The sequence below is a fragment of the Heloderma suspectum genome, chromosome 17, assembly GCF_057233095.1.
Source record: "Heloderma suspectum isolate Gila_16-S chromosome 17, 16-S_ref, whole genome shotgun sequence".
Taxonomy (NCBI): Eukaryota; Metazoa; Chordata; class Lepidosauria; order Squamata; family Helodermatidae; genus Heloderma; species Heloderma suspectum.
The window spans coordinates 17,549,884-17,577,198 of record NC_139474.1 but is presented as its reverse complement, the minus strand read 5'-3'; the positions used below and the strand labels follow the sequence as shown (position 1 = coordinate 17,577,198).

Genomic DNA, 27,315 nt, shown 5'->3' with positions numbered 1-27,315 from the left:
TTCACAAGCTCGACCCTTGCCCGGTACGAGAACTTGAGTATTCGGCCCCGTTACTGCCTGCAGTGTTCCTGAGTTTGAGGGCGGCTGCCCAGACAGGAGAAGGGCCAGCGAAGGAGACGGTGGAGACCTAAAAGAGGTATACAGGGTAAGCAACTTCACCTTAGCCTTGTAGGCCTCGCATCTGGTTATTATTACGTAGCACCGTCTATGTGCCTGGTGCTGTACAAAGTGAAGGTGTCTGCCCCAAAGGGCTTACAATCTAAAAGTCAGCAAGAGAGGGATAGGGAATGGAGGCAGGGACAAGGCAAGAACATGAGATTATCACACTTACATATACTTCAGCTTTGTTATGAAGAAAAAAAAGATGACCCTAAGAGATACTATGCCGAATGGGAAAAAAGCTCCCCTCATTCAGCCGCACCCCATGGAAAAGCTACTACTGCAAAGAATGGCTGTTTGTCCACACAGCATCTTCCGGTAGAAGCAAACAGATATTTAAAGAAGCATCACTGCCTGTATCATCCTGCCTGTGACTTGGGATCTGCTGGGGAGACCCTTTTAGTTATACCATCACCAAAAGAAGTCCAGACTTTCACAACTCATAACAGGGCCTTCTCAGTGGTGCCCCCCCCCCCCCCCCGGTTGTAGAAAGCAAGACAGCCACCAGTCAGGGATGCTTTGACTTAGATTCCTGCACTGAGCAGGGAGTTGGACCTGATGGTTTTGTAGGCTCCTTCCAGCCCTACTATTCTATGACCCTGATTCTATGAAGACTGGTGACAACATTGGTTAGCTTTTTTTCCTCCTGGCCTTTTGATCAACAGTTGGGCCTACCTATTAGCGTAGGTTAGTTGAAAGGCAACATATATGAAATCTGACACTGACTGACTTTAGTGTATTTCATAATGAATTTTAGAATATTTTGCAGGGGTGTACAACCCAAATCCAGCCCCACCCCGGATTTCCCCGGTTGGCCATGCACCTTCCCCCTGCCCCCAATGACTTGGTGGTTTCCCAGCTTTTGTGCATTTTTCTCCGTTCGAAAAGGACAAAATGCTCTCCTAAGGCTTAGCCACTGGCAGAAGAGGTTTAAGCTAAAATCTGCCTGCACTGCTGGCCTTGCCAATTTTGCTTTTGGGCCCACCCCTCCTTTGAAATGGAATTTGCCCCTCTGGCAGAAAGAGGTTCATCGCCCACCCTGGGATCATTTTACAATGAAAGGAGGATATTAAAAACCCTTTATAAATAACTAAATAAATGACTGAAAACGGGAGATGCTCAGGGTATCTGGCAATCTCCCCCCCCCCCCGCATCATTTTGTCAATATTTTTATAAGCAGCATTTCCCAAAATTTCACCCATGCCGCAAACAGGGCAGGAATCTCGCCGTTTTCGCTAGCGATAGGCAGCGCTTTGACCACCTGGTTCAGCTGGACTTTCACTTTGCACGTGGCAGCCAGGGTGCCACTCACTGGCACGGCCTTCTCCGAGGACACACCCTTTTTCTTGACACGCCTCACCTTGTCTTGGACCGCAACAGCCGTGAAAGGTGAGTAGAAAACTGGGGAGACATGAACCTCACTAGAGCCAATCCAGTCTTCAGCCTTGCTTTCAAATACAGCAAAATGTTCTGTCGCTCACTTCAGCAGACAGGTGGAGTGTTAGCGAGTTCCAAGTATACATGTGTGTTGGTGGCAGTGAGGAGGAAATCACATACAGAACGTACCAACAGGGACAGCCACAATATTAACAGTGGACATTCACAGTGCAGCCGGCTAAGCCAATGAACAAACATCCTGGTGCTGGCCGAGCCAATGAACGCATGTAGTGATAAAAATCCCTTATCCAGATTCAAGCCTATGGCAATAGAATTTGAACGTGTCGATGAATTCTAACTCGACAGCCTCTCACTCCAGTCTCCCTTTGAAATTTCTTTACTGTATAATGGCCACTTTTAAGGTCAGTGACGGCGTGTTGGGGGAGGCTGGAGTGTTCTCCCACTGGTTTTTGAATATTGCTATTTCTGATGCCAGATTTGTGTCCATTTGTTTGTTTCCGAAGAGACTGGCCTGTTTGCCCTATGTCAAATGCTTAGAATGTACTTTGACTGTGACAAGAAAGGTATTCGGTATCAGATCTAGCACCCTTCCCCAGCGTGGTGCCTTCCAGAGGTTTTGGAAGACTGCTCCCAGAATTCTTGACCATTGGATGTGCTGGCTGAAGCTGATGGGAGTTGAAGTCCAAAACAGCTGGAGGGTACCAGGCTGGTCAAGGAAGCAGGTGTCAGGGCCCCAAGTAGCTTTTTGGTTCTTGAACATGGCTCCTTAGAATCCAAACTGTGCAAAAATGCACCACTATATTTAAGTCTACACATTTCCAAGGAATATTCAAAGTTTCCTTGTTACAAGAAGCTGAATTATTTCCTTAACTCAGGATTTCTCAGCATAGATATCTTCTTGACACGCTGGAACACTGCAGGAATTATTTCACATGGAGGAGCATTCAGTCATGAGCGCTTCCTCCCCACCCCAACTGCCTGAAGCAGCATAGCCCAGGCACAGGTTGAACACCTCACTGAAGACTAGACCTTTGAGAAAAAGGAAAATAAACCACGAGCCCAATCTGGAAGACAGAGGAGCGAGTGCTGCAAAAAAAACCTGAAGTTGTGGCTGTTTCTGCTCCTAGTCTGATTGCGACGCTGGAATACATAGAGGAAGAAACAGAGGCAGACCAGGTGTTTGTCAACTTCCACAAGTCTCGGCCTGACCGGGGTAAGAAAGCTTTACTAGGTAGCAGACCCTGCTTTTTAGACCAGGATTGAATCCCAAACACCACGAAGGAGATTGATAGGGTTGGACTCGATGGCCTTGCAGGCCCCTTCCAACCCTACTATTCTATGATTCTATTCTATGGGATAGGAAAGTGCAGCTAAAGTGAGCAAGGGGCTTTACGAAGGACTTTAAACGCTTGAAATGTACAGCTCTGCAAGGGTGCATCCTACAGGCCCCTGAGGGAAGGGTCTGTCCACTGTTTCCCTGAAGTGTGTGGGGGGCTGCCCCACAGCAGGGGGCACACTTATAACTCTGCCCCTCGGCCTTCTCATCGATCCTGGCTTCCAAGTGTATGGACTGCTGGTTAGGGAAGTCTGCCTCCTGGTAACTGAGGATGTTTCTGCCTGGACAGATTTAAATTAAATTAGTTCTTAAAAGAAAATAACCCTGAAACATACAGCCTGAAGGTCCCCTTACTACGCAGCCAGGTTTCAGGTCTCTAGGTTTCACAGTCTTGGTGCTATGGTGCTGACAGACCAACCGACACATATCCTCTTTCATTACTAGTTTATTTTGCATGCTGCAGCATTCAGCTCATTCTCTCCTCTTCCCCCATTAATGATGTGCATGTGTACCAGTTCTAGACACACACGCCCCCCCCCCCCCGCACACTCTTGATTCTGTTGTATGACTGCTGCAGGATTGTTTGTGCCTCCCATCACCCAAACATGCAGGTTGGGTGAACAAGCGCATTGCAGAAACCTGGTAGAAAACAGTAACAGAAGGGATAAAATATGCAGAACCTAAAACTACGGGTATCTGCACACAAGCCAATTCCAGAATTAAGTTTTAGTGACCTGAAAGCAAAACGAATGCATACATTAAATTAAGGATAGTAGATGTACACATCAAACTGTTAATGGAACTACTATAGTTAGATTTCTTTCTCCTTGTTTATCATTGAAGTTCCTGTCTTGAGATGTTATTGTTCACATTGTTTTTCATGAGCACACGTTGTTTGCATACAAAAAGGCAATACAGAAGCATTTAGTAAACAGAGGAAATTCTCCCCTCCTTTGTTCCAATGCTGCCCCTCCCTTCTCAACAGGTGACTTGCTACGGGCATTTGGCTTCTTGGGTTTTGAACTCATGCAACCGGACCACCCGGCCCTTCCACCCTGGGAGGATGCTATTTTCATGGCCTACCCCATGGAACGAGACCACTGCCAGGAGCAGGAGAGAGAGACCCCCAAAGCAGGCCCATCGAACCAACGTGATGGGGCTGCGCCAGCTGACAGCCTCCTTTGAATGCATTTGATGGGGAGTGAGTCAGCCGTCTGTTCTCCCACCAGGTGGCATTAAACTGGCGTGAAAGCTCCAGTGTCATGTTGTAGTTGAGCAGGGGAGGGGTCCGTGTGTCTTGGGGGGAGGGGATGGTGGTGAGAGACAGAGCTGGGCCTGTAGCCCCTTCCCCTGATAAGGGTGGGGACAAGGTGGACACACACACACACACACACGTATGAAAACTGACCTTTGTCCTGGTATGTAACCCACTGTCATTCTCCAGGCACCTAGAAGGGAAGGCTGCAAGTCCTACTACATTACGTGAACAGTCTCATCTGTTGTTTCTCTCCCTCTTCCCCTGCCTTGTACCCCCTTTGGATCAAGGCTGTGCCCCCTACCCCGACTTGTAGCAAATCCGTAGCCTGAGAGAGACAGGATATCCAAGCTTGACCCCAAATTTACCCCTCCGTCACGTGTAGGGAAGTGTCAGGGGCAGGGAAGAGGAGCAGCACACCGTCCGCCCACACAGACCTGCTTATGAGCTAGCCACTGAATGGGGCCCTTCATTGTAAGGGATCAGTGGGGATCAAGTCCTGGAAGAGAGGGAGAGGAACAGCTACCTTTTGTTGCTGTCTATGGCTGGTGATAAAGAAGCTAACAGACTCTAGAAGGGGTTCAGAAGCTTGCAACCCACAACCTAAGGGGATGTGTGTGTGTGCGGGGGGCTCTAGCTATAGGTCAGGGACTTCTGTCCCCCACGAGGTAAGCAGTGTTTAACTTCTCTCAGCAGTGACTGTCCTGGGATCCTGCCAACCCCATAACTTGTTTTGTCCTCCTCCCACCAGCATGTCCTTGACTCCAGGAACAGAATTCAAATGTGCACAAGGTTTTATTTAAGAAAAAAAAGAAACAGTATTAAATGTACATCATGAATCTCGCTCGTAAGTTCCAAAGCACTACACCTCATCTCTAGCAAGAAGAGGGGGGAATAGCAGTGAAGATGCTTCCAACTCCACATGTAACTCCCTCCCCCCACCTTGTCCCCAAAACTGACAGGAGCAGAGCTCCCGTCACGCCCAAATCAGGTTACAACTCCTGAATCAGCAAAGCCCCCCCCCCCCCTTTCAGGTTGTCCCTTCTGAAGACCCCATATGCCTGCTTTTAATAAAAGGCCAGCCCCATTTCACAGGGAAGAATGGATGGGGGTTCAAGCCAACCCGGGTTTGTGTGTCTAATTTATCAGACCACGCCCTCCACATCCCTTTTTGTCCACCACTTACAAGATTTACAATTACTACTCATGAGTAGTGTCAAACACCACCACCTTTGTCATAGGATGGTTGTCATTAGGCCTGTCACCTAGCAAGGGCTTATTTTTTACTAGGCAGTTGATCTCCACTTGTAACAGAAACACATGATGTTGCTTGGATGGACTGCATTATTTGAGTTTGCAGGTGGGGGGACTACACCTTTGATTAGAAGGCCCTGCACCTAAAACATCAGGAATACTAGCTAGGCCAAAACTCCTCTCCCCAGAACGTGCTAGCTTTCTCTGTGCAAGAGGGGGATATCTGTGTGATTCCCCTACCTGCAATCTGAAGTGAAACAAGTCCAGGAAAAGCTGCACACAGCAACCCTGCTGCATGCTCTTAACATATAAATATATCCAGGTTCCTATCAACATATCCAGGTTCTTAACAGTCCAACTCTCAAAACGCTTCTCCCCACCCTGCACTGGAGAAAACATGTACAACAAGCAAACCTGAGGATTGTCACGTTTTTCTCTGCCAGACCTGAAAGCATCAGGCAGCCAGCTGACCCACACTGTTTATCTTCCCAGCATGCAGCAGAAGGACGAGGGATGTCCAAGCAGCTATGCTTACACTCAGTAGCTCGACACCACCCCAACTCTTTGTTAACCCGAAATGAAACTTAAAAACGGCAGCCTATGCAGGCATCTCCCACCGGGGAAGCCACAACCACGTGGCACAACGGGCCTGGTCAATTGGTGCCCGTTTGCAAGATCAGGCCGCTGTTGAGATTCCGCGACACTCCACTGTGGCCACGTGTAACCTCATATGCAGTGGGCATGGCAAACAAGCAGTTGCTAGTCAAGAAGACGAGGTGCTCTCCTGTGCCCTTACGGTAAGCAAAGCGGAAGAATTGCGGCTCCTCTTCAGTTGCAGACAGATGGTCTGGAAGTGAAGGGAGAAAAAAAACCCTAAGCCAGTGGGGGGGAAAGCCTACATGAAGCCTTTTTCCAGTCATTTGCCAGTGACTACCGCCACCATCCTCCTTCCAAATTTTGGGAAAGAATTTCTGCCATGATGTAACCAAAACAGTAGCACCCATGCACAAGTGGGAAGTAATGGCAGACTCAAGAGAACCCTGAGGTTTGCAAGGGTACAAAAGGGAGGGGGACTTCGAGAACACCCCAAAACAGCCCTGTGGAAGCCCAGTGGCATGAAACATTTGAGCGAGGGGAAAACAGACAGCCAGGTGGGAAGGAAAATGGAATGGGGCAACTGGAAAGGGAAGAAAGAGGTAGCGACACAGATATAAAAAGGGTACAGAGAACTCTCTCATTGGGTGGAGAAATCATTTCCTGATTCACATGTGGCAGTTATTTTTAAGTATTCCCAGGACCAGAAGAAAGCACTGCCCACGGAAATCAATGGAACAATACAATGTGAGGTTTTAAATGCAGCTGGGATTAGGCGCCAGTTTCTACCCCCACAAACCCACCCCTGCAAAAGTAGCAGGAAAAAAAAAAAGAAGAGCCCCACTCTACCTCAATTCTTATGCAGAAATCCCTCCCACCTCCTCCTGATACACAGCAATAAGCCATTCAGGCTGGCAGCAAGCCTGAACCCAAATCCTGCAAGCACAATGCAGCATAGGAAGGGAAGGTTACAGGAGGCTCTTTCTTGAGATCTACCCTCTTTCCCCATAAGCTCCAAACTGTTCTGGGTTGGTTGAAGCCCTGAATAGGATTATAAAGGGGGCTGGGGGGTGCATCAAACTTTTGTTGCAATCACCCCTACCTTGCTGTCAGCCATCATTAGCCCCAACAGCTAAGTGGAACCTCCATATCCAGAGGCAGTATACCCCCGAGTCTCAAATGCCAAGGAGAAAGAACCATCATGATCGGGTGCTGATTGTGAACTGCCAAAGTCATCTTGCTGGACACCATTTTAAGAAGGAAGGTCTAGATCAACCTTACCCAGCCTGGTACCCTCCAGAGGTGGAGGAGTTCAACTCCCGTCACTCTAAGCCAGCATGGGCACACCAGGTGGGGTTGGCAGGAGTCACAGCCCAACACGCTGGTTGGAGAAGACTGACTTAGGCGGACATTGGGTCTGATCCAGCCAGCGATTCTTGTGCAACACCCCCAGCTTCTCACACGGAAGCCTGTTAAACCATTTCTTGCCGGCTGCCTCCCAGCAAAGGCCCCAGGAACAACCTGGGTTTATCGCCACGCCAATAATGCCAAGGGGCTCACATCCTGCCTTACCGCAATTCCCGCTCTCTGGAGCTCAAGGAGTCAAGGAGCTGTCCTCAAACTGGAAGATGCTGCCGCCACTCTCTGACATAGAGGCCACTTCTGCAGGGATGGTAAGAGGCTGTGTTAGCTCAAGCACACCGAAGCAGGGGCGGTGGGGGGGCAAGTAATTCTCACTGCTTGTAAGAGCGAAGATGCGCTCAACATTCCAGCAAACCAAGTCCCTTAAAGCCGGTGCGTGGGGCACCTGCTGTAAGCAGGAACAAACCCCAGATTTGAGTGCACCTATAGCTAAAAACATGGAGTTATTCTCTCACTGGGACCCCCTTGCCAAGGAAGCGTGAGAGGTTCTAGGCAAAGTGGCCTTCATGGATTGGATGGGTGGTGCTGTAGTGGGCAACAGCTAAGGCTGGCAACCAGCTATGTCACTTTTACAAATTTAGTAACATAGCTGGTTGCCGCCTCACACTGAGTCCGACCCTGGGTCCATCTCGCCCAGTATTATCGACCCTGACTGGCAGCAACAGCTCCCCAGGGCTTCAGGCAGAAGTTTTTCCAGCCCTACCTGGGGATGCCGGGGATTGAACCTGCAACCTCCTACATGCCAAGCAGGGGCTCTACCCCTGAGCGATGGGCTCATATATTCATTTTTAATATTCATTTTTTTTTAAAGAAGTACTCCTATTGCTAAAAGCTCCCTAAAAATAAGTCTATTCAGAACGAGCGAGAGAACTTAAGACGAGATGGTTTAACAAGACTTTTCTAACCATGAGTGGAAGCTTTCACTCATTATATTCTACTGCAACAGCCTTCCCCCACCTGGTGCCCTCTAGATGTGGTCAGGCTACAACTCCCATCATCCCCAGCCAGTAGATCCAGGAAAAGCTAAAGAACAGAAGCTGGGGTGACAGTTTCCTGTCCCACAGACTGTGACTGGCCTTCATGGATTAATCATCTAAAGCCAAGTTGATTAATTAACATGGCTGTTTTAAGAGAAGCGTTTCCACATAGATTTATCTGCAGAGGAACCCCTGCACTGGATTCTGGGGCATATTACAGGTTGCACACAGTTCAGGTGGTGCACTAGCCCACCCTGTTCAGACTCAGTTGACCTGCTGGAGTTGAAAGCGTGGGCCTTGAATGCCTGTAAGTTCCCTGAAGCTCACTGTGGCAGGGAGAAATGGGAAGTGGTGGGGCCAGCTGCATTTCCCAAGGACCCCTAGAGACGCTTCCCATGAATCCCAGAGTTCTCCAGAACAAAAATGGGAACGCTGCTGTATTAAGCTGATTGACGCCGGCAGCCCGAGTGGAAGCCACACATGCTTGTGAGAGGATGACCAGGGTGGAGGGGGCAGGGGCACCCGCTTGCCCAGCACTGTGGAGACTGAGGTGCAGTGCTGCCCGCCACTCCCAGAAGAGCTTGTTCAAGCGAAGCGCTTGGTACCTTCCACCCCAGAGGCTCGGCCTTCCCCACTGCTGTCAGAAGCGGAGAGGATGTAGGTGTGGCAGGAGGGCGTCCCAGCAGACAGCAGCCCATCCGGGGTGGAATCCTCGAGAGAGGGCGATCCTCTGCAGAAGACCGAGGAATCCAAGCTGTCCACAGACACGGAGAGGTAGTAGAAGCAGCCCCGGGGCGAGTAAGTGCTGCTGTCGGCCTGACTGAGGGACAGGTCCTCGCCAGGGGAGCCTTCGCTCGAGGACAAGGGGGACAAGGGCGTCTCTCTGGGCTGGCCAAGATCAGCAGGACTGGATGTTTGGCTTACGTCTGCCCCGAACGCCATGCAGTCTGGCAAAGACACAGCGTCGGGGGTCCCCACAGGCGGATCCATCCCAGAGCACCTGCTACCATCCCCTGTTTTATGGGACATCCCTGAGGCATCCTCAGAGAAGGCAGCATCAGTAACGGCAGAGAGCTGCAAGGACTCTAGAGAGGGCACAAGGTCCTCCGAGGAGGACGCTGGAGTGGCTGGTCCTGTCTCGTTGAAGAGATGTTCAATGGGCTCATCTGAGAAGCCAAAGGACCACGTTAACACGGAGGAAGGCTTGCCCTACAACGAGGCAGCCATCGCAGGCAAAAGGAGGCAAAACCTGGAGGCGGCTCCAGCCCACAGAGCACTATTGCCCCAAGAAGTTCTCCCAAACGTGCTCCTCGGGAACTGATGGGAACACAGCAGTGCAGCGTCATCCAAGTTGATTCACTAGTGGTGGCAGGTACTGACTGAATTTCAACACCCCCCTCCCCAAGTTCTCCCATTTTATGTACCCTGCTAGTCTACCAAGAAAATGGCACCCGGGCCAGCTTATAGCCATGGGAACTAAAAAATAAATACCTTTAAAAATAAAAACTTGACTGAAACAAATACATTAAAAAACACAACCACCACAGCAGATTAAGAACAGTGCGCAACCCAACAGAGCAGCGTACATGCCGAGGACGTGCTTGAACAAGGACATCTTTGCCTGCCAGAGGAAGGACAGAGAGAGGGAGTCAACCTAGCCTGCCTTGGCAGAGAGTTCCAGAACCTGGAGCAGCTACCGAGAAGGCCCTGCCTTGTGCTCCCACCAGACATGTCTCTGATGCTGGAAAAAAGGGCCTCTCCCAAAGATCTGAGAACCTGGGCAGGCTCGTAGGGAAGAAGGCGGTCTTTCAGGCAGCCTGGTCCCAAAATGTATAGGCCTTTAAGCTGCTGTAACAAGGGAGTCCCGTGCTCCCTGCAATTAACAGCCTGGCTGCAGCATTTTGAACCAATGGAAGGTTCACAGCAGTTTTCAAAGGCAGCCCCATGTAGAGCACATTACAGTTGTCCAAATGGGATGTAACTAAGGCTGGAGGAGGCAAACGGTAGAGATCTTCAGATGTTTTGGACTTCAGCTCCCAGAAGCCTCCTGTCACCATGGCCAGTGGTCAGGAATGCTGGGAACTGAGGTCCTAAACATCTGGAGATCTATTTTCTCCCCCCCCCTTGTATAACCGTGGCCAGATCAGATGTCTCTAGGAAAGGGTGCAGTTCACCACCTTAGGAGTTCAAGGTGCAGGATAGAAGGAAATCAAACATCCCCAGCAGGCTCCAGCATTAAACATACAGCTGGCACTTAAGAGTGTCACAGGTGTGCAAGGGTGGCTGCTCAGACTCGTTCTACCAGCCCATCCACTGCCAGAAAAGGTTACCTGAAAGGCTGATGCAGGACAGGGTGAGCGGCGTCTCATCAGGGGTTTTCTGTGTATCTGAGAGAAGGCTTTCTAGGGACGCCCCCGTCGCATTCCCCTAAAGAGAAAAGCAGCTGTAGGCACCCGTGCACGCCTTATGTTTTGCCGACCTGTGGAGTGCCACTTGCCAATATGGCTAGGGTGTTTTCCATTTCTTCAATTGCAGCGGAAGTGTCCCAGGTAGCCAAAGGAACCACCCCCAAATTTTGCACCCGTTTGCACAGTCACTGGGTAAAGTTGTTCTCCCTCCACTCAGCAGAGGATGCGCCTCAGTTTGGTACAAAGAGGAGCTCGGGGAGGAGGGGGCAGAGGGAAAAGAAGTTGCCCTTTGACCAAAGGAGGCGGCTAGGAATGGGGTTCTCAGCAGGTGAGACAGCACCACAACACAGAGCACACAGAAGAGCCCAACTGCCATGCGGATGGAGGTTGAAACGTAAACATGTGAGTGCTTTGCCGTTTCTTTGGAGGAGAGGCAGGAATCTGGATGATGCAACCCACTGCCAGTGACCACAAGTGTGAACATCAGTGGAAGGACCATTTCTGTGGAAGGGCTTCTCGCCCATCCGTTGGCATCCACCTCGCCCCACGCCATCCACCTACGGCAGGGGTGTCAAACCTCTTTCAGCCTGAGGGCCAAATTCAAGTTCAGAGAAGCCCTTGGGGGCTGCATTCAGGTGGTGGGTGGGGCCAAAGGGGGAAGAGCCAAAATACCAGCACAGTTCAGCTTAAAAGCTTGTGCTGGCAGTAGCTACACCTTAGCCGGGAAAACACCAAGACAATTGGCAGCCGGGGAAAAGGGGCAGGGGGAGAGAAAGGGGGTGGGGCCACCTGGGGAACCCCCAAGGGCCAGACTGGGGCACCAGGCAGGCTGGATTTGGCCCACAGGCCTGAGGATCACTATCTCCATTTGCCCCCTCCATACAGAGGCAATAACCTGGACTGTATCCCGAGCTGCCAGGGGCCAGAAAAAAGAAGACTGCCCCCCCCACACACACTACCCCTAGTTATCCTGTACCCTTATGGGAGTTTTAACTGCACACCATACTGAGAGCCCATCAGGCTACAAAGCAGCCTGTGACTGCAGCCAACAAACAAATGTTCACGGCGAGGAGGGGCACAACAGGGAAGAGGATTAACAGTAAGCTCCGCTGGATGAACAAGAGATGCCTTCAGCAACTCCGCCAGAAGGGCTTTTAAGCTGCTATCTTGAGAACCGCAAACGTTTATGCTTTTGAAGAACAGCGGAGAGGAACGCAGGTAATTTCCCAACAAGACGCCACAATTCTCCGACGGCTCTGAAAACCGTCACGTATACAGGATTGTGTGGTGCAGCGTCTGGAGCAGGACCCTCACAGGTGGCTGGCGATGTCGAGTGCTGCCATCAGAAAAGAAGCTGCGGCCTGTCAGAGATCTCAGTTTAAGGAGGCTGAATAAGCAGCTCTGTAGGTCACGGGGACCACTGAGAAACCAGTGGTCTGTTCTTCAACTCTGGGTTCCCGGAACAGGCCAACAGCACACGCATAAAGGATGAGACCAGAGCTATTAGAAGCCTTTGAGAACATAAGCCTCCAGGCCTGTTCCTTTTAATGTAATTGCCGGACTGCACTTGGTTGTCAAGGTGCTTTATTTAAACATTACGCAATCCGCACAAAAAAACTTAACCCCGGAAGCTGAAATTCGAAATAAGTGCAGATCTCCGTTTGCTTATCAAAATAAACCAAAAACCCCCTATGGCTTGAAAATGTCATTTTAATAAATGTACAGCTCTTCAACAGCAAGATTTTCAGGGGCTGTCATGAGGACTAGGACCTTGTCCATCATTTGGAGCCTGCCTGAAACCTAGGGGCTAACAGCCAGACCTAGAGAGAAGAGATCTGACGGATCAGCTACTAACCAGGGTTTTTTGGGGGGCACTCGATGTTGCCCCTTTGTCCAACTGATGGGGTCCATCTCCTGTAGCACCATCACCATCTGGCAGGCATCGTACCGCATAGCCCAACCGCACCAGCTCCTCGCCGACATCGATGTTCTGGGAAGGGAGGGGAGTGTGGGAATAAAAAAAAGCTTGCTAGAAGGCCAAAGGAGAAAGTGGCATGCTGGTGGCAGGGGGTGAGAGAGGCAGAGAACTTGAAGGGGCTCTGGAGACCCAGGATGAAAAAGGAAGAGCAGTGTTTGAATTCTACCTGGCTGCAGCAGAGGGAGAGGGGGAAAGTAGGTGCTCTCCATCAACAATCCTGACAGCCCAGTTCGATCTGGCTCCTCCTCCTTGCCCTAAAGTGTTTCCATTTGCTCGTTTTCCTCATCCCTCCTCTGTCCTTCTTCCTTTAATGTCATATCCCTTAGATGATAAGCCTGTGGGGGCAGGGACAGTTTTTCATAGAATCACAGAATAGAAGGGATGGAAGGGGCCTACAAGGCCATCGAGTCCAACCCCCTGCTCAATGTAGGAATCCAAGAGCATCCCTGACAGATGGCTGTCCAGCCTCGTCTTGAACGCCTCCAGTTTGGGAGAGCACACCACCTCCCTAGGGAATCAGTTCCATTGTCGTATTGCTCTAACAGTCAGGAAGTTTTTCCTGATGTTGAACCGGAATCTGGCTTCCTGTAACTTGAGCCCATGATTCCGTGTCCTGCACTCTGGGATGACCGAGAAGAGAGATCCTGGCCTTCCTCTCTGTCACAACCTTTCAAGTACTTGAAGAGCATGATCATATCTCCCCTCAGTCTTCTCTTCTCAAGGCTAAACATGCCCAGTTCTTTCAGTTGTGTTACTGAGAGCCACTGCAAGAGCCTTGCAAAAGGAAGATCCTCGGTTCAGTGGTAGAGCACCTGTTTCACAGGCAGAAGCTCCCAGGTGCAATCCCTGGCACCTCCAGGCAGGGTGGGGAAAGATCCCTGCCTGAAACCTTGGAGAGCTAATGCTGGTAAGCGGAGCCCAGCTTTCACCAACTTGGTGCCCCCCAAGGGGTTCGGCCAACAACTACCATTATCTCACCAGAGACCACGTCTCACCAACGTGGATGGCACTGGCCAAGACAAAAATGGATGACATGGTTTAAGGCAGCTTCCTGGGTTGCTCAGCCTTTTTTGGCTGAAGTAGAGTAAAAATGCTTTAAAAATAAAACGGATGAAGTGAAGGGTTCACACACAAGCATCCTTCCAGCTGGACAAGCAACAGGAGCCTCCCTGACTCCAGGCCAAATCCAGCCCCCTCAGTCGTCAACTCTTGGCCCTGGAGCATCCAGACCCACAGGCAGGGTCGTCCATTTTGGGCAAGAGAAGGAAAGAACCACCCTCTGCTCACCATGTATCCTCCTTCCCTCCAAGAGCTCCTCCTGCAAGACTAGTTTTTAGAGTAGTGTGCCCAAGACCTAGTTCACACACAGCTTATGTGGGACTGTTCATCTTCGAACTGCAGGCAAGGGAGCACATTTGATGGAATACCTGCCTGCTAAGGACCCCCCCCCCACACACACACATAGAAAGCTAGCATGTCAGGGAGACCTAGGCTATGATCTGTCTCTTTTACATGCTAGCTTTCCTACATGCAGGGCATTTGTGCGTTTTGGGGGTACAGAGGAGTATTCCACCAAGCGAGTCCCCTGCACTCTGAAACTGCACTGCTTGGAAACAGGCTGATTGCCTCAGTAAGAACAAGAGCAAAGCTTCTTTTTAAGAAATGGGGTGATGACAAACCTGGGCTGTGCATCCACACCAGGCCAGCCAGGGTTGGCTCTCATCATTAAGCAATTCAAGAAACAAACAGTAGGCAATCAGTCTACAAAAATATCCACCAAACATGGCCCCTACCTGCCCGCCGGTGGTATTGTACAGTCGCACGTGCGGCCAAGTGCTACTCCCAGAAGGCACGTAGCTGGAGATCTTTGCTACCACCGGCTTCCACTTGGCACAGTGGGTGAGGCGGTCAAATTCGTCCAGCGCTGCTTCTTCCCACTGACCCGCTGGGGAGATTGTAGGCACGGAAAATAGTAAGGTCAGTCGGCTGCCTGACACCTCTCAGCTCCCCCAAGTCACTGAGCAAGCCACTGTCAGGATCACAGTGCAGCCTCTCAGGATAAACATCACAGCGAAGGGAAGACGCCCCATCCATCAGCTGGAGAAGGAGCGGCCGCAGGGAGCTTGTTTCATCCTTCCCTGCCAGCAGGAACCCCCACAAGAGCTTTGGAGCTAAGATCTGGTGCCTGGATTCTTGCTTTTCCCCCTCCGCCCTCCCAATCCCTTTTCCTTGCGTGTCGTGTTTTTTAGTCCACAAGCCTGAGGGTAGGGACTGCCATATGATCAACCTCCATAAGCCGCTCTAGGAGCATTTCTTGCTGAAGAGCAGGATCAAAGTGCTATAAGTAAAACCTCGTTGGGGGCCCGCTCCGCAAGGGGGAACGCTACTGGGTGGCTGCTCCTGTGCCACTCACCAGCTGGAGCGATGCCAGCAAGGCCGCACTCAATCGCCTGGAAGGGGAGGCTTAGGAAGTCGCTCCTGGAGGAAGAGAAGAGGAGACGCTAGGCTCCGTCACCTTAAACCAGGGCCACCACGCATTTGCCAGCCATGTCCCCCTCCCCTCATCTCCATGCCATCCTTAAAAGCTCCCTTGATTCAATCAAAGTGTCATTACTGTGTGGATGCAACACCTGCCGAGCAGTAGTTTCTCAAGCCAGTGGGGTTTTCCAGACTGGGCAGGCCTAGAGCCAATTAAGACCAGCCTCGCCCAACCTGGTGACACTGACAGCTGCAGTCCCAACGAATCTAGCTGGAACCAGGCCGGGCAAGGCTGGATCAGACTGGAGGAGCATGCCGGGCGACTGTGTCCCCCAGCAATTTCACTGCCCCCCCCCCGTTCACTTCCGGGCTCCATTCGAAGAGCTGGGGTTTGCCTTTCGTGCCCCATGCAGCTTCAGAGCCAGGTCTCAGACGGACCGTACTCTGTATCTATCAACCCCTGCGCCAAGATCTGCACCTAAGCCTCTTGTCCAGGAGCCACCATGTGGAAAGCAAGCGGAAGCCAGAGAGTGGGCTTTTATTGGGCGGGACCCTGCCTGTGGCATGCACACCCCCCCCCCCGCCCCCAGCTACAATTTCAGCACCAGAGACCTGCATTCTCCCAGGCTTTTAAAAAGCACAGCTAACTTTAAGCTACTGTGAATAGCTGGAGATTTCAGTGTGTGATGTTATATTTGTTGTGTAACAGTTGTCTCCCCACCCCGCTTTTCGTAAGACATCCTGGGAATGCCAACTGGCTACTGAATGGAAGGAATACATTTCAGAAACAAACTTGTATCACACTCATAGAGGATAAGGGTATCAATGGCTACTAGTTCTAAGGGCTGGATGCTACCTCCAGTATTAAGAGGAAGTATGTCCATGTAACCAGCTGCTGGGGAAGATGGGCGGGAGGGTGCTGTTGCACTCCTGTCCTGCTTGTACGTTTCCTGTGGGCAGCTGGTTGGCCACTGTGCCAGCAGAATGCTAGACTAGATAGACCCTTGGTCTGATCCAGCAGGGCTCTTCTTATGTTCTTACCCTCAGCTGCTCGAGAAGTCTTGCATGGTCTTAAAGAACTCCCTATTCTCCTATGGTGGCCCAAGGCCTGGAAACATCTCCCCCGCACAACGAACACCTAAAAACAGCTTTCCTCAACCTGGCCTGCTGCCAACTGCTTTTAAAGGGTGGTTTTTGTTCTGGGTGGTTTAAAAAAAAAATTCTCCCCCACTGTAGGTTGACCGTGGCATTCCAAGATAGATGCCAAGGAACTGAACAGTTCTATAACAGGGAAGGTTTCAGTAAATCCTCTAAACATTCTTCGAAGTATAAGGCATTGTATTCCTTTTCAAAGTTCGTTCTGCAACAGTTCAATCTCGTTTTTGCCATTATCACAGGGGGCAAACCGAGATGATTCCAAACATCCTTCCGTCCTAATCAAGTGAAAGCTTCCAAAACAAGCGACAGACAATTATTTGACTGGAAAGTTGACCCAACCCCTTTTTCAGACAAGGCAAATGCCGCAGCCCACGCTGGATGGCTTCTTAGCCGAACAGACAGAGGGCCCAGTCTCCACCCGGCCCTCACCGTAACAGCCGCAGCTCCTCCAAGGAAGCCTCCCCGTTGTCCCCAAAATCCACATAGTAAAGGTCCAGGTTCCCGCTTTCCAAAGCACCAAGGACCCTGGCTCTGTACCAGGAGCTGTCGTCTGGGTACCGGGCAGCCACGATGTCCCCTATGTGCACGTTTGGGAATTCAGACTGGGCAAGGGAGGCAGGAGAGAGAAACAAAGAGCACAGCAGATCATAGGGAGAAGGGAAATGCAAGCCCAGTGGTCCCAAGCCACAACTAGAGGCTTCCCTCCCCTCCACAGTGCCTCACCAAGCAGCTGCCGCTCTCGTAGTACTGGGTCATTTCGTAGGTGAGCTTGTCCAGCTGGAGGGCCCGGGAGCCGATGATCTGGAACCAGAAGTGGTTGGGGTTCTCAGCAGCCGAGACATAGACCTCTAAGTGCTCGTTGGCATGGAAGCTGAAGTCAGGGCTGGGGACTGAAGGAGCAGGCAGCAGAGTCAAAGTGGGAAACAAGGGAGGGCCTGGCCTCTGGTAGCTAGCCTCGGGGAGAGTAAAAACGGGACCTCCCCACCCAGGCTTTCAAAGAGTCCCAACCTGATATTTCACACTGCAAGGGTATTGGACTCCCTAAGAATTTCAAACCACTTATTTAAAAAAAACAAAAAAGTCACTAGTTCTCATGAATGCAACACCAAAAAGATGCCACTAGTCCTCATGAATGCAAAAATACAGCTTGAAGGACTCTAATAGTGCGGTGCAACGGAGACAAAATGGATAGGGAGGCCTTTGGTGACCTGCTCCGCACCCGAATTGGTCCCTGCCAGCCTCCCAACCTTCCCCAAAGCTTCATTTCTATACCGCCCAATAGCCGAAGCTCTCTGGGTGGCTCACAAAAATTAAAACCATAAAGTACACGGTACAACATAAAATATAAAAAGATTAAAACCACAATATAACAATACAACCAGAATAAAACCTAGCAGCAATGCAGAGATTTAAAATACAGATCTTTAGAAATATTATGCTTATTTTTAAAAAGAGTTTCTAGCCCTTGCAAAATGTAACCGACTGAACTCGCAGCCACAAGTTATCATGATGGCTTTCAAAAACAGATTTGGCAAGTTCATGGAGAGGCTCTACCAACCATTACTGGCCATGATGGCCAAACAGAACCTCCAGGTTCAGAGACGATCCACCCCTGAATAGGTTTCAAGGAAACAATGCGGGGCTGGAGGGGAAGGAACGAAGAGAGAGGAGGTCATCACCTCCTGCTTACCTTCAAACACAGTGTTTGGGCAAGAGGCTCCCGACAAGGAATTGTCAGGAGAAGGGTCTTCGCTCCTCAGCTCTCGCGGTTCATCCAGGGAATATTCTGAGATCTTTTCTCCCTCCCACCCCTGACGTGGGGGACTTGATGGCTGACAGGCTGGCCCTCGGTTGAAGCGAGGCAGCCCTCCCTGGTCACCAGCAGCTTCCTCCTTGCGCGAACCCAGAGGCTGCTTGCGCAAAGTGCGCGCCAGCACAGACTGCGACAGCTTCTTGTGGAACATGTCATCCTCGGAAAGCTTCTCCGTGATCAGCTGCTGCAGGAGGCGAAGGGACCAGAGGGGGCTGCAATGGGTCAGGCTTAGCGGCTGTTGCACATAACCACAGGATCCAACCACTGCTGAATTATTAAACTATTTTCATGCTGACCCTCCCCTCCCCAAAAAGAGAGTCCTGGAGGGGCTTGCAATCAATCAAGTAAAATAAGACACAGGCTTACAGTACTGAAAGAACACAATGTACAAGCAAACAAAGATGGGGAGGGGAAAGGGAAAAAATGAGATTTTCAGTAGGGCTGGTGGAAGGGCCCTGCTTTGCCTTTTATCATCTGGGAGGGACAGTCCAAACGGAGCAAGGCTCTGATGTTCCCTTGGCTATGCCAGGGAAGCCAAGACCACTTCACATTTGCAGAGTGCTTTACAGACTTTAAACATTTGCTGCCTCCATCAACCCAGCCATCCTTACATCTTACCCTGTGAGGTAGGCCAACATCACCATCTCTATCCTGAGAATGAGGGACTGCGGCATTTATACCCCAGCCCTTCCATCAAAGCATCCTGCCCCAACCTAGTGGCCTCTGGATGTTTTGGACCACAAATCCCAACATTTCTGATGACTGGCCCAGCCAGCTGGAGCTGATGGACACTGAAATCCAACACAGCTGGAGGGCACCAGGTTGGGGAAGGCTGCATATTAACATGCTCCAATGTGCCTTACAAGTGTTCAGACCCTAACAGCAGCAACAAAAAAATACATGGCAGCAGACAGAAGGCAGCAGCAAGGTGCCCACTATAACAGATGACCCCACAAAGAAGCCTTTAAAAAGAGTTAGTGCTGTAAATGTAAACATTTCATAGTGAGCAGCTTCTCACTAAAAAACAACAACACTCCAGTGTGTGAAAGACATAATTAAAATTATCCAAAGCCTTATAAAAAGAAGTGCCTTCACCTCCAGGTGGAAGGCCACTGGAGAGGGTGCAAGGCTGGTCTCCCAGGCATGGTCACAGAGAAGACCCTTCCCTTGGTCCCAAGCACACACATGTCTGATGTTGGTGGGCAGGCCCCGAGGGGAGAAGGCGGCCATCCCAGCATCTGGTAAATCAGAAGCAGGCAACTTGTGGGCATCTAGAAATGGCTGGACTGGAACTCCCATCATCCCTACCCACTGACTATACTGCCTAAGGCTGATGAGGGTTGTAGTCCAACATTAGGAGGGCCCAGCACCGTGGTAAATTGTGATAGGCTTGAGAAAGGCAGGACCAGCATTCCGAACTGGGCTTTGGAAACAAAACTGGAAGGCTACATGGTTGTTTCAAAAAGGAAATTGCACAGTCCCAGGACCTGGAGAGATTAGAATCGGGGCCTTCCTGTACAATCTCAACCACCCCACCTGCAGCAGGCCATGGAGACACTCACCTTGGCAGCTTGCACCTCCTTGCAAGTCCCAGAGAGGGTGATGAGGCGGGTGAGCAAAAGGGCGCCCTCCCCTTCTCGGTCACAGTCCACCTTGGCCCCCGTGCTCCGGCAGATTGCTCGCACTGTCTCCCCGCCCCTGCCTAAGGGAGGCACAGGAAGAGATGGGGTTATCAGCATCAGCTGGAAGGGAGGGGGAAGACAGATTCAGGGGTACACACAGCCTAATCTGAGATGCTTGTAAATACCACTTGCACAGTCCCCCGTCTGTGCAATCACCTCTAGAAGGTCAGGCAGGAAAACACTAGGAGTATGGCTCACATTCCCTTGTAGGCCACAGGAGTGACCAAGCTGATTAACCTAATTACAAGTACTTGTAAACCAGCGTTCCCCAACCCAGTGTCCTCAAGATGTGCTGGAATACAACTCCCAGCATCCCCCAGCCACTACAGCAATAGGGGAGAAGGCCCAAGCTGTTTAGGGCTGTATATACGAACAAAAGCGCAAGTCTGGCTCATCAGCAAATTGGCAGCTGGACAGCTGCTTCAGCAGAGGTGTAGGATGCTGCTGATCAGCAGATTTAACTGTGCCGGTCTTTCGAAGGCTGAGCATCATTGCCTGCCTGGCCTAGACTGACAGGAGGCATCAGTCTCCTCTGGTTCTTCACTGATCCGTGCAGATTCTAGGCAGAGGACTAGGTCAAGGTGTGCAACCCGTGCCAAAGGGAGTGCAGGGAAACTGGGGAGGGACACCGAGGAACAAGTACCAATGATGCGCCCGACAGCACGCTGGGGCACGTGAATCTTCTCCTTCACCGGCAAGCTCTCGGCCAAGATTTGGTGGATGGCAGCTTTGGCCTTGCAGACCTGGACGGGGGAGCCACAGATGCGGATCCGCCGCTCCTCCCCGGAATCCTCCACATCGATGCGAGCACAGGTGTCTCTCCTCAGCTGCAAAGGAGGACAGCAGCTTAACTGTGGCGTCAGGCACTGCCAGAGATGCCAACTGCCGGGCCAGGGTGCCCGGCGAATCCGATTCCCCAAAGACTTCCTAGCATTCCATTCCATTATTATATATCTATACCACCCCATAGCTGAAGCTCTCTGGGCAGTTCATAAAAATTAAAAACCATGAAAACTGCATTATACCAAGTACAAAACACATTTACGTAAAGGCACAGAAACAGATAGCACATGCAACAGACAACGGTTAAACCCATCAGCCAAAGACAATCCAGGCCCTGATTAAAAACTCATGATCTGCTGTCAAATCCCTGGGAGACCTGGTGAGGAAAAGGTAACCACATTGGTGCCAGGTGGGCCTCACATCTCATTCAACAGGTGGTGCTTTTTACTCAGTCTTGATGTATCTAAAAACATTTGTAGGAGGAACAAGTTTTTTAAAAAAAAATCAATTACATTACTGAACATTTAACTGATAGTTCATAAACGAGGCTTCCCCAACCTGGTGTCCTTGCAGGGGCACTGGCGTATGGCTTCCGTCATCCCCAGCCAGTATGGCCAATGGTGGCTGGGCTTGAGCGGAATCACAGCCCAACACCCCTGGAGGACACCAGGTTGGGGAATGCTGATGGAAACTCTTTATAGTTGTCCCCAAGGAAGATACACACAAGACGTACAGCAGGGGTCCCCAACACAGCACCCATGGGCACCTCCAATGGTGCCCACCAAGTTTTTCATGCCCTGCCCCCTTAGATAAAATGTATTTTATATAAATATATATAAAATGCATTTATATATATATATATATATATATATTTATTAAAGAAGTAGGGTGCCCAGTTTTCCCCCCTGATCCCGAACCTGCTGCAGTGCTTTTGTTTATGAGTCCTGTAAGGGCCTTTCCATCTGTCACAGGAAATACTACAAACTGCCTCGAGGCTGCGAGCTCACGCGGGATTCGGCTAAACGAAAAACAACCCCACTTGCCTGTTTGACGTTGGCTCCGTGACGCCCGATGAGAAGCTTCACAGCTTCCTTTGGGACCTTCATCTCCACTTTGATCTCCTCCTCCCCGACAAATGTCAGCCGCTCTTCTGGAGACACACAAACGAAGGCTTGGAAGTGAGGACCCGAACGCTTGCACCATACCCTCCTGGAACACCCCCCAAATTCCAGGGGATTGCCTGCCTCTGCTTGTCTATGAACCCATCTGCTGGAGGAGACAATCCTGAGGAGCCTTAAGGTGGCCACAGAGGGTCAGGACAGGCACACTGGCGCCTCCAGGGCAGGGGCGGGCAGATCGCCAGATGTTTGGGACTTCCAACTCCCAGAAGGCCTTGCCAGCACAGCCAATCGTGAGGAATGCTGCGAGTTGAAGTCCAAAACATCTGGCAATCTATATTCTGCCCAGCCCTGCTCTAAGCCAGCAGCTGTGCCCTGACAAACCTCAGGGCTCCACAGGAACTGATAGGTAATGCTCTACAAGAAACCAGAGAACAGCCAACTCCCACTGCCAACAGAGTTGGTGGCATTTGGGGTACATCCTCAGTACACAAACAGTAACAAAGATCCAACGGGGCCAGCCAGCAGCCCACAGAAATGGCCTCTATACTCTGCAACAGGTCTTTGGGCCCTCAGCAAATGAAGAGGTTTTGTGGCAGATGTATGAGGATTCCTCAGGAGGGAAGCCAAAGTGGAAAGGGGTTTAAGGCTAGAAGGTCTTGACACTCACTCACAGAGGGTGGCATCACCTTGAAAGGCATGGAGCATTTAAAGCAGGTGCCTTGAACCTCAGCCACGAGGGCAAACCCAGCCCTCTTGGGGTTCCAAACCAGCCCCCCAAGGGCCCCCAGACGGCCACGCACCCTTCCCTAAATCACCAGGTGGTTCCTGCTCCCCCCACCCAATGATTTGGTGGTTTCCCAGCTTCTTTGTGTTTTCCCTTTATGCTAAAAGGTTAAAATCCCCCCCCCCCAGTTTCATAACTGGAAGAGCTTTAAGCTGAAATATGCTGGTGGCTTGCCCCCATCCCCTTTTGCCTTGAGCCCCACCCACCACTAAGATGCGGCCCCTGAGAGCTTCTCCGAAATGGGATTTGGCCCTCAGGTGGAAAGAGGTTCTGCATCCCTGTTTTAAAAAGACAGAAGAGCAAAGGGCTGCTCTGGCCATCCAGCCCCATCCTGATGGCATTTCTTCACTAAAGAGCAGAAGCAACAGCACGTTGGGAAAGGGGAGGGGGGGAAGCTTAGCAGGTGGGAGGGGCAACAGAAACAGGAAGAGGAGGCACTGAAACACTCCTTCACACACCACACACAAAGAGCACCTATGAAATGTCACAGGGCCTTCACTTTCTGGCTGTGGACCTATATGCACTGGCCCATGAGGAAGCCCCACTGAACACAGCAAGCCTTGCTTCCAAGCAAACCTGCTCAGGATCAGGCTGTCGGCCATTCAGCTCTGGCCAAATCTTTTCCGAGCAGCACACAACACCTCCTGTCCCTGTGTCCATATCGAATTGAACAGCTACTCATTTTAAAGTACCCAGGGCAAGAAGGCGTCAATACGGGCAGGGGACACAGATGAAGCACAACTATTACGAGAAAGCCAGAGGCAGCGTTTTGGGCGCCTGCCAAAGCGAGGAGAGAAACCCAGCGGATGGGAGCAATAAATATTTGAGGGCCCCAGCCCGCCACCCAGGATCTCCAGCCGAAGCTGCTGCCCGGGTGACTGACACCCCGGGGCACACCCACCTTGGCTCTCCCGGTAGCGGCGGTAGAGGATGTACAGGATGGCACCACTGGCTGGGATCCCGAGGCCCAGCGCCACCTTCTGCAGCGTCGTCAGGCTGCTCCAGGAGCTCCCTTTGCCAGCCATGGTCCCCGCAACAACCAATGGTGCCCTAAGCGGGGAGGGGAAGAACTTCCTTAGCAGCAGCTTTCCGCTGGAGAGGGAGACCAGGCACATCATCCTGAAAGGCTGCCGACAGGACCCGCCAGCCTGCAGCATCGCTGGACAAGGACGAGACTCGTTTCTCAGCTGGAAGCATGCTGGGCTGCTGCCGGAGAAGCGCCTTGGCTTCCCAAGGCTTTGGGCAGGTGCCCAGAGCTGCCTGCATCCAACCTTGCTGTTCCGGGCAAAGGTTCTCTCCCCCCACCCCCCCAAAAGGGAGAAAGGAAGCTGGGGAAGATGCCAGACACAGCATTCAAAGAGGGCCCAAGCCGAACAGGAAGAAAGACAATTTGATTCTGGAAGTGTGTTTGCCCTCGTCTCGCCACAACACAACAGCAGCCATGCAGGAATAGGCTGAAGGTCTCTCAAACCCAACCAAAAATTCCCCTTGGTATATCCCCAGCATCCAGTACTCAGGGACATACCGCCTCAGCAGTCCTGCTGGATCAGACCAGAGGACCATCTCATCCAGCATCTGTTCCCCCACAGTACAGAGGCCTCCGGGAAGCCCACATGCAAGGCATGAAGGCAATTCAGTCCCCCCCCAGCTACTGTTCTGAGGTTGATTGCCTCCAACTGTGGAGGGCTCTGCCCAGTAGCCATCGATAAGACCCCTCCCACTCCTCCTCCCTGAATGTGTTCCAAGTCATCTAAGTCTGTGGCCCTCATCACATCCAGGGGCCAGGGCTTCCAGAAACTCACCCCGAATCAAACAAAGCAGCACTGTCCTGATCTTGCCACCCATCAATTGCCTCGAGTGCCAGGTTCGAGGGATGAGCGTGAGAAAAAGACTCACTTTCCAAGCAAGGTGCTGCTTCCAGCTCTCACAGATTCTCGCTTTAGGCCCAAGAGCTGCTTCTTGTACAGCAGGGGTAGGAAAACTCAGGCCCACGGGCCAAATCCATTCTGCTACTGGTTCCAATCTGGTCCTCTGGGGTGCCCCAGGGAGCCACGCCCTTCCCCATCCCCCTTTCTCCACCCAATTGTTTGCCAGTTTCCTGGCTTTTGCCTGCCCCCCCACATTGAAATGCCTCTTCCAAGGCTTAGTTACTGGCAGTACAAGCTCGAAGCTACAACCTGCTGGTATTTTGGCCCTGACACTGTTGTCTCTGGCTCCACCCACCACTGGAATGCGGCCCCCAAGAGATTCTCCAAAATGGAATTCAGCCCTCAGCTGGGACATGGTTCAACACCCCTGCTCTACAGCTCTCTACCATATACCAAACCCCACATTACATATTCACATATTTCTACCTTGCTATACTGTCACCTAGAAGCTGTCGTCCCTTCAGGTTGCAGCAAAGGCAGAGAACAGAAGCAGCCCCCCCCCCCCCCCCCCGACCAGCAGCTTTCGGCTCCTCCTCTTCTTGAATGGTTTCCATTCCGGTGACTCATCAGAATTTTGTAACTAAGAACTACCGCCGGAGTCTGCTTTTTTCCTCCTCCATCCCAATCCCTTTCCCTTTCATGTTGCATCTTTTAGGCTGTAAGCTTAAGGGCACAGACTGTCTTATTGCTGACCTCTGTAAATTGTTCTAAGAGCCTTTCTCAGATGAAGGGTGGGGTATTTATGGTAATGAATAAAATTAACCAAAAGCACCATCGAACAACTCGTTAAGAAGGTTACTAAACTTGCAGGATAAGAGCAGACGGTCTGACATTAAAAACTTGTTGAAAAAAATATGTTTCCAGAAAATGCCCCCAACCCCTGTCCTGCCCTGCTGGTACATCTCCAGAGAGAGGGTGCTCCAATGCCTTGATGCCACCATTGCAAAGGGCCACAAATACACATCTACCCTTTTGCATTCTGTGTACAAATCTGCTCTTTGCTCAGAGATATACGCAGTCATTCCCCCCGCACCCTGGAATCTGGCTCAGCAGACATCAAGCCACACTGTGAGAGGAAAAGGAGAGCTTTGCCAAGCCCCACAACCACCTTAACTGCCTCCATGCCCAGTTTCCATTCTAAGCACCCCACCCCGAGTTGGAAACGAAGTACTCAACATCACCCCCCCCCCCCCGGGTCAAATTCCTTTCTAGTCTGATCTCCCCCCTATCTGGAAATGTTTAATTGAAGGGAAGTATGTGAGTGCTACAAACACAAAACAGAATAACCCTGACTGCCTCCGGTCTCCCCACCCTCACCCACTCCTTCCAATATCTGCTCCCTTTGCCAGTCGCTGGCCCTCTTACAAAAACCCTAAGCCAGTATGGCCTAGTGGTTAAAGCGCCGGGCTAGGATTAGTTCCCACTCAGCTATAAAGCTCCCTGGATGACTTTAGGCCAGTCACTGGCCCGGTTTGCACAATCACATTTGCGGGAACAAGCCAACATGGCTTGTTGCAGCCACCACAGGTGGGGCTGGATCACTCAAACAACCCAACAACAGCCCACGGCAGCTGCAACGAGCACACAGCAGCTTGTTCCAGCTGCTGTGATCATGTGAACCAGCCACTGATTCTCAGCCTAACATACCTCACAGGGTTGTTGTTGAGGATACTGAAACCATGTCTGCAAGTTACCGGAAGGGGGCAGTGTTGCAGTAAGTTAATGCATGGGAATTAGACCACAACTAGCCCTAGGATCTCTATATCCTACAATGTGGTTTCTTGCGACTTTGCTCCTCCCCTCCAACCACCTCCATTGCTGGGAGCACTTGTGCTTCCTCTTGCTCCTACCAACCAACTAAAACACAGATGGACTTCTTCCTTTGAAACTCTACGCCGTACCTGCGTATTTTATTCAAGCACACTGTGGGCAAACCTATTTTACCTTTCTTCGCTAAAGGGTGGGGCCTCCTTTTATTCTAAGACAGCCTTGTGCACATGTGGGACCGGTAAACGCTCACCCTGTTCGGCCTTCTTTGTTTTTCTCTGCTAAACTACCTTTTTAACAAAAGGCATCATTAGCAAACAGTCCCATCCGTTTGGGGGATACCATGGAGAGGAAGACCACGTAAGCCGCCTTGGGTCCCTTGTAAGAGAGATAAATCAGGATATGAATGTAATAGTGGAAAAAAAACTTAAATAACATCCCTCTCCCACCCCCGGCAATCTTCCTGGTCCGGATATCCCCCCTACCCCAATTCCTCCTCTACCCTTTCCTCATCCACCCATTTTGGGGTGGGCTAGGGCAACCTTACAAATGCGATGTTTTTAGTGTTGAATTTTATTGTACGAACTGTTTTTATTGTTGTACATCGCCCAGAGTGGCTGGGTGACTTAAATTAATAAATTTAATAAATAATAATAATAATCCCTCAATATTCTCCCTTTTACCCGCCTCCCACGCCCAGGTAGGTTCTCTCTCTGGTACGCTCCCCCACCCCGACCCCCTCTCTCACAAGAAGGTCTCTCTGTGGTCCGACGCACCTGCTGTCTCCTTGGTCGTCCGAAACCAGGCTCCCCACCACCACACACCTAGTACCCTACAGATGTGCTGGACCACCACTCCTAGCATCCCCAGGCAGCAGCAGCGGCAGCAGCAGCAGCAGCAGCAGCACCACCACCACCACCACCACCGCAGGTCCCCTCCCGGTCCGCGGCGCGTTACCTGCGCTTCCCCTCTTGCTGCACCACCTGCCGCCTCCTCCTCCTCCTCCCACTCCACGCGACT

The 27,315-nt window shown here is 51.2% G+C and overlaps 2 protein-coding genes across 23 annotated transcripts in view; one reads left to right on the top strand and one right to left on the bottom strand.

The window, feature by feature from the left end:
- Positions 1-4,153, top strand: part of OAZ3 (ornithine decarboxylase antizyme 3) — a 5,744-nt gene extending 1,591 nt beyond the window's left edge. Inside the window, 5 exon segments of the mRNA XM_084823621.1 lie at positions 9-69; positions 71-145; positions 1,373-1,548; positions 2,685-2,770; positions 3,879-4,153. Coding sequence (XP_084679747.1) covers positions 9-69; positions 71-145; positions 1,373-1,548; positions 2,685-2,770; positions 3,879-4,078 — 598 coding nt within the window. The 3' untranslated portion in view covers positions 4,079-4,153.
- Positions 3,322-27,315, bottom strand: TDRKH (tudor and KH domain containing). Of its 22 annotated transcripts, none has more exons than XM_084823789.1 (16): positions 27,253-27,315; positions 26,549-26,673; positions 23,502-23,650; positions 21,739-21,845; positions 20,556-20,739; positions 19,793-19,932; positions 18,108-18,414; positions 17,141-17,307; positions 16,847-17,019; positions 15,195-15,259; positions 14,575-14,726; positions 12,659-12,793; positions 10,726-10,822; positions 9,001-9,561; positions 7,569-7,658; positions 3,322-3,532 (listed from the first exon to the last, which is right to left on the bottom strand). In XM_084823789.1, the coding sequence occupies exons 3-15, from the start codon at positions 23,623-23,625 to the stop codon at positions 7,591-7,593; spliced, it is 2,280 nt and encodes a 759-aa protein (XP_084679915.1). In that variant the 5' UTR covers positions 23,626-23,650; positions 26,549-26,673; positions 27,253-27,315; the 3' UTR covers positions 3,322-3,532; positions 7,569-7,590. The 22 variants fall into 22 exon arrangements, with proteins under 22 accessions (XP_084679915.1, XP_084679921.1, XP_084679924.1 ...); XM_084823795.1 differs by having other exon boundaries at positions 9,001-9,149; XM_084823798.1 differs by having other exon boundaries at positions 9,001-9,125.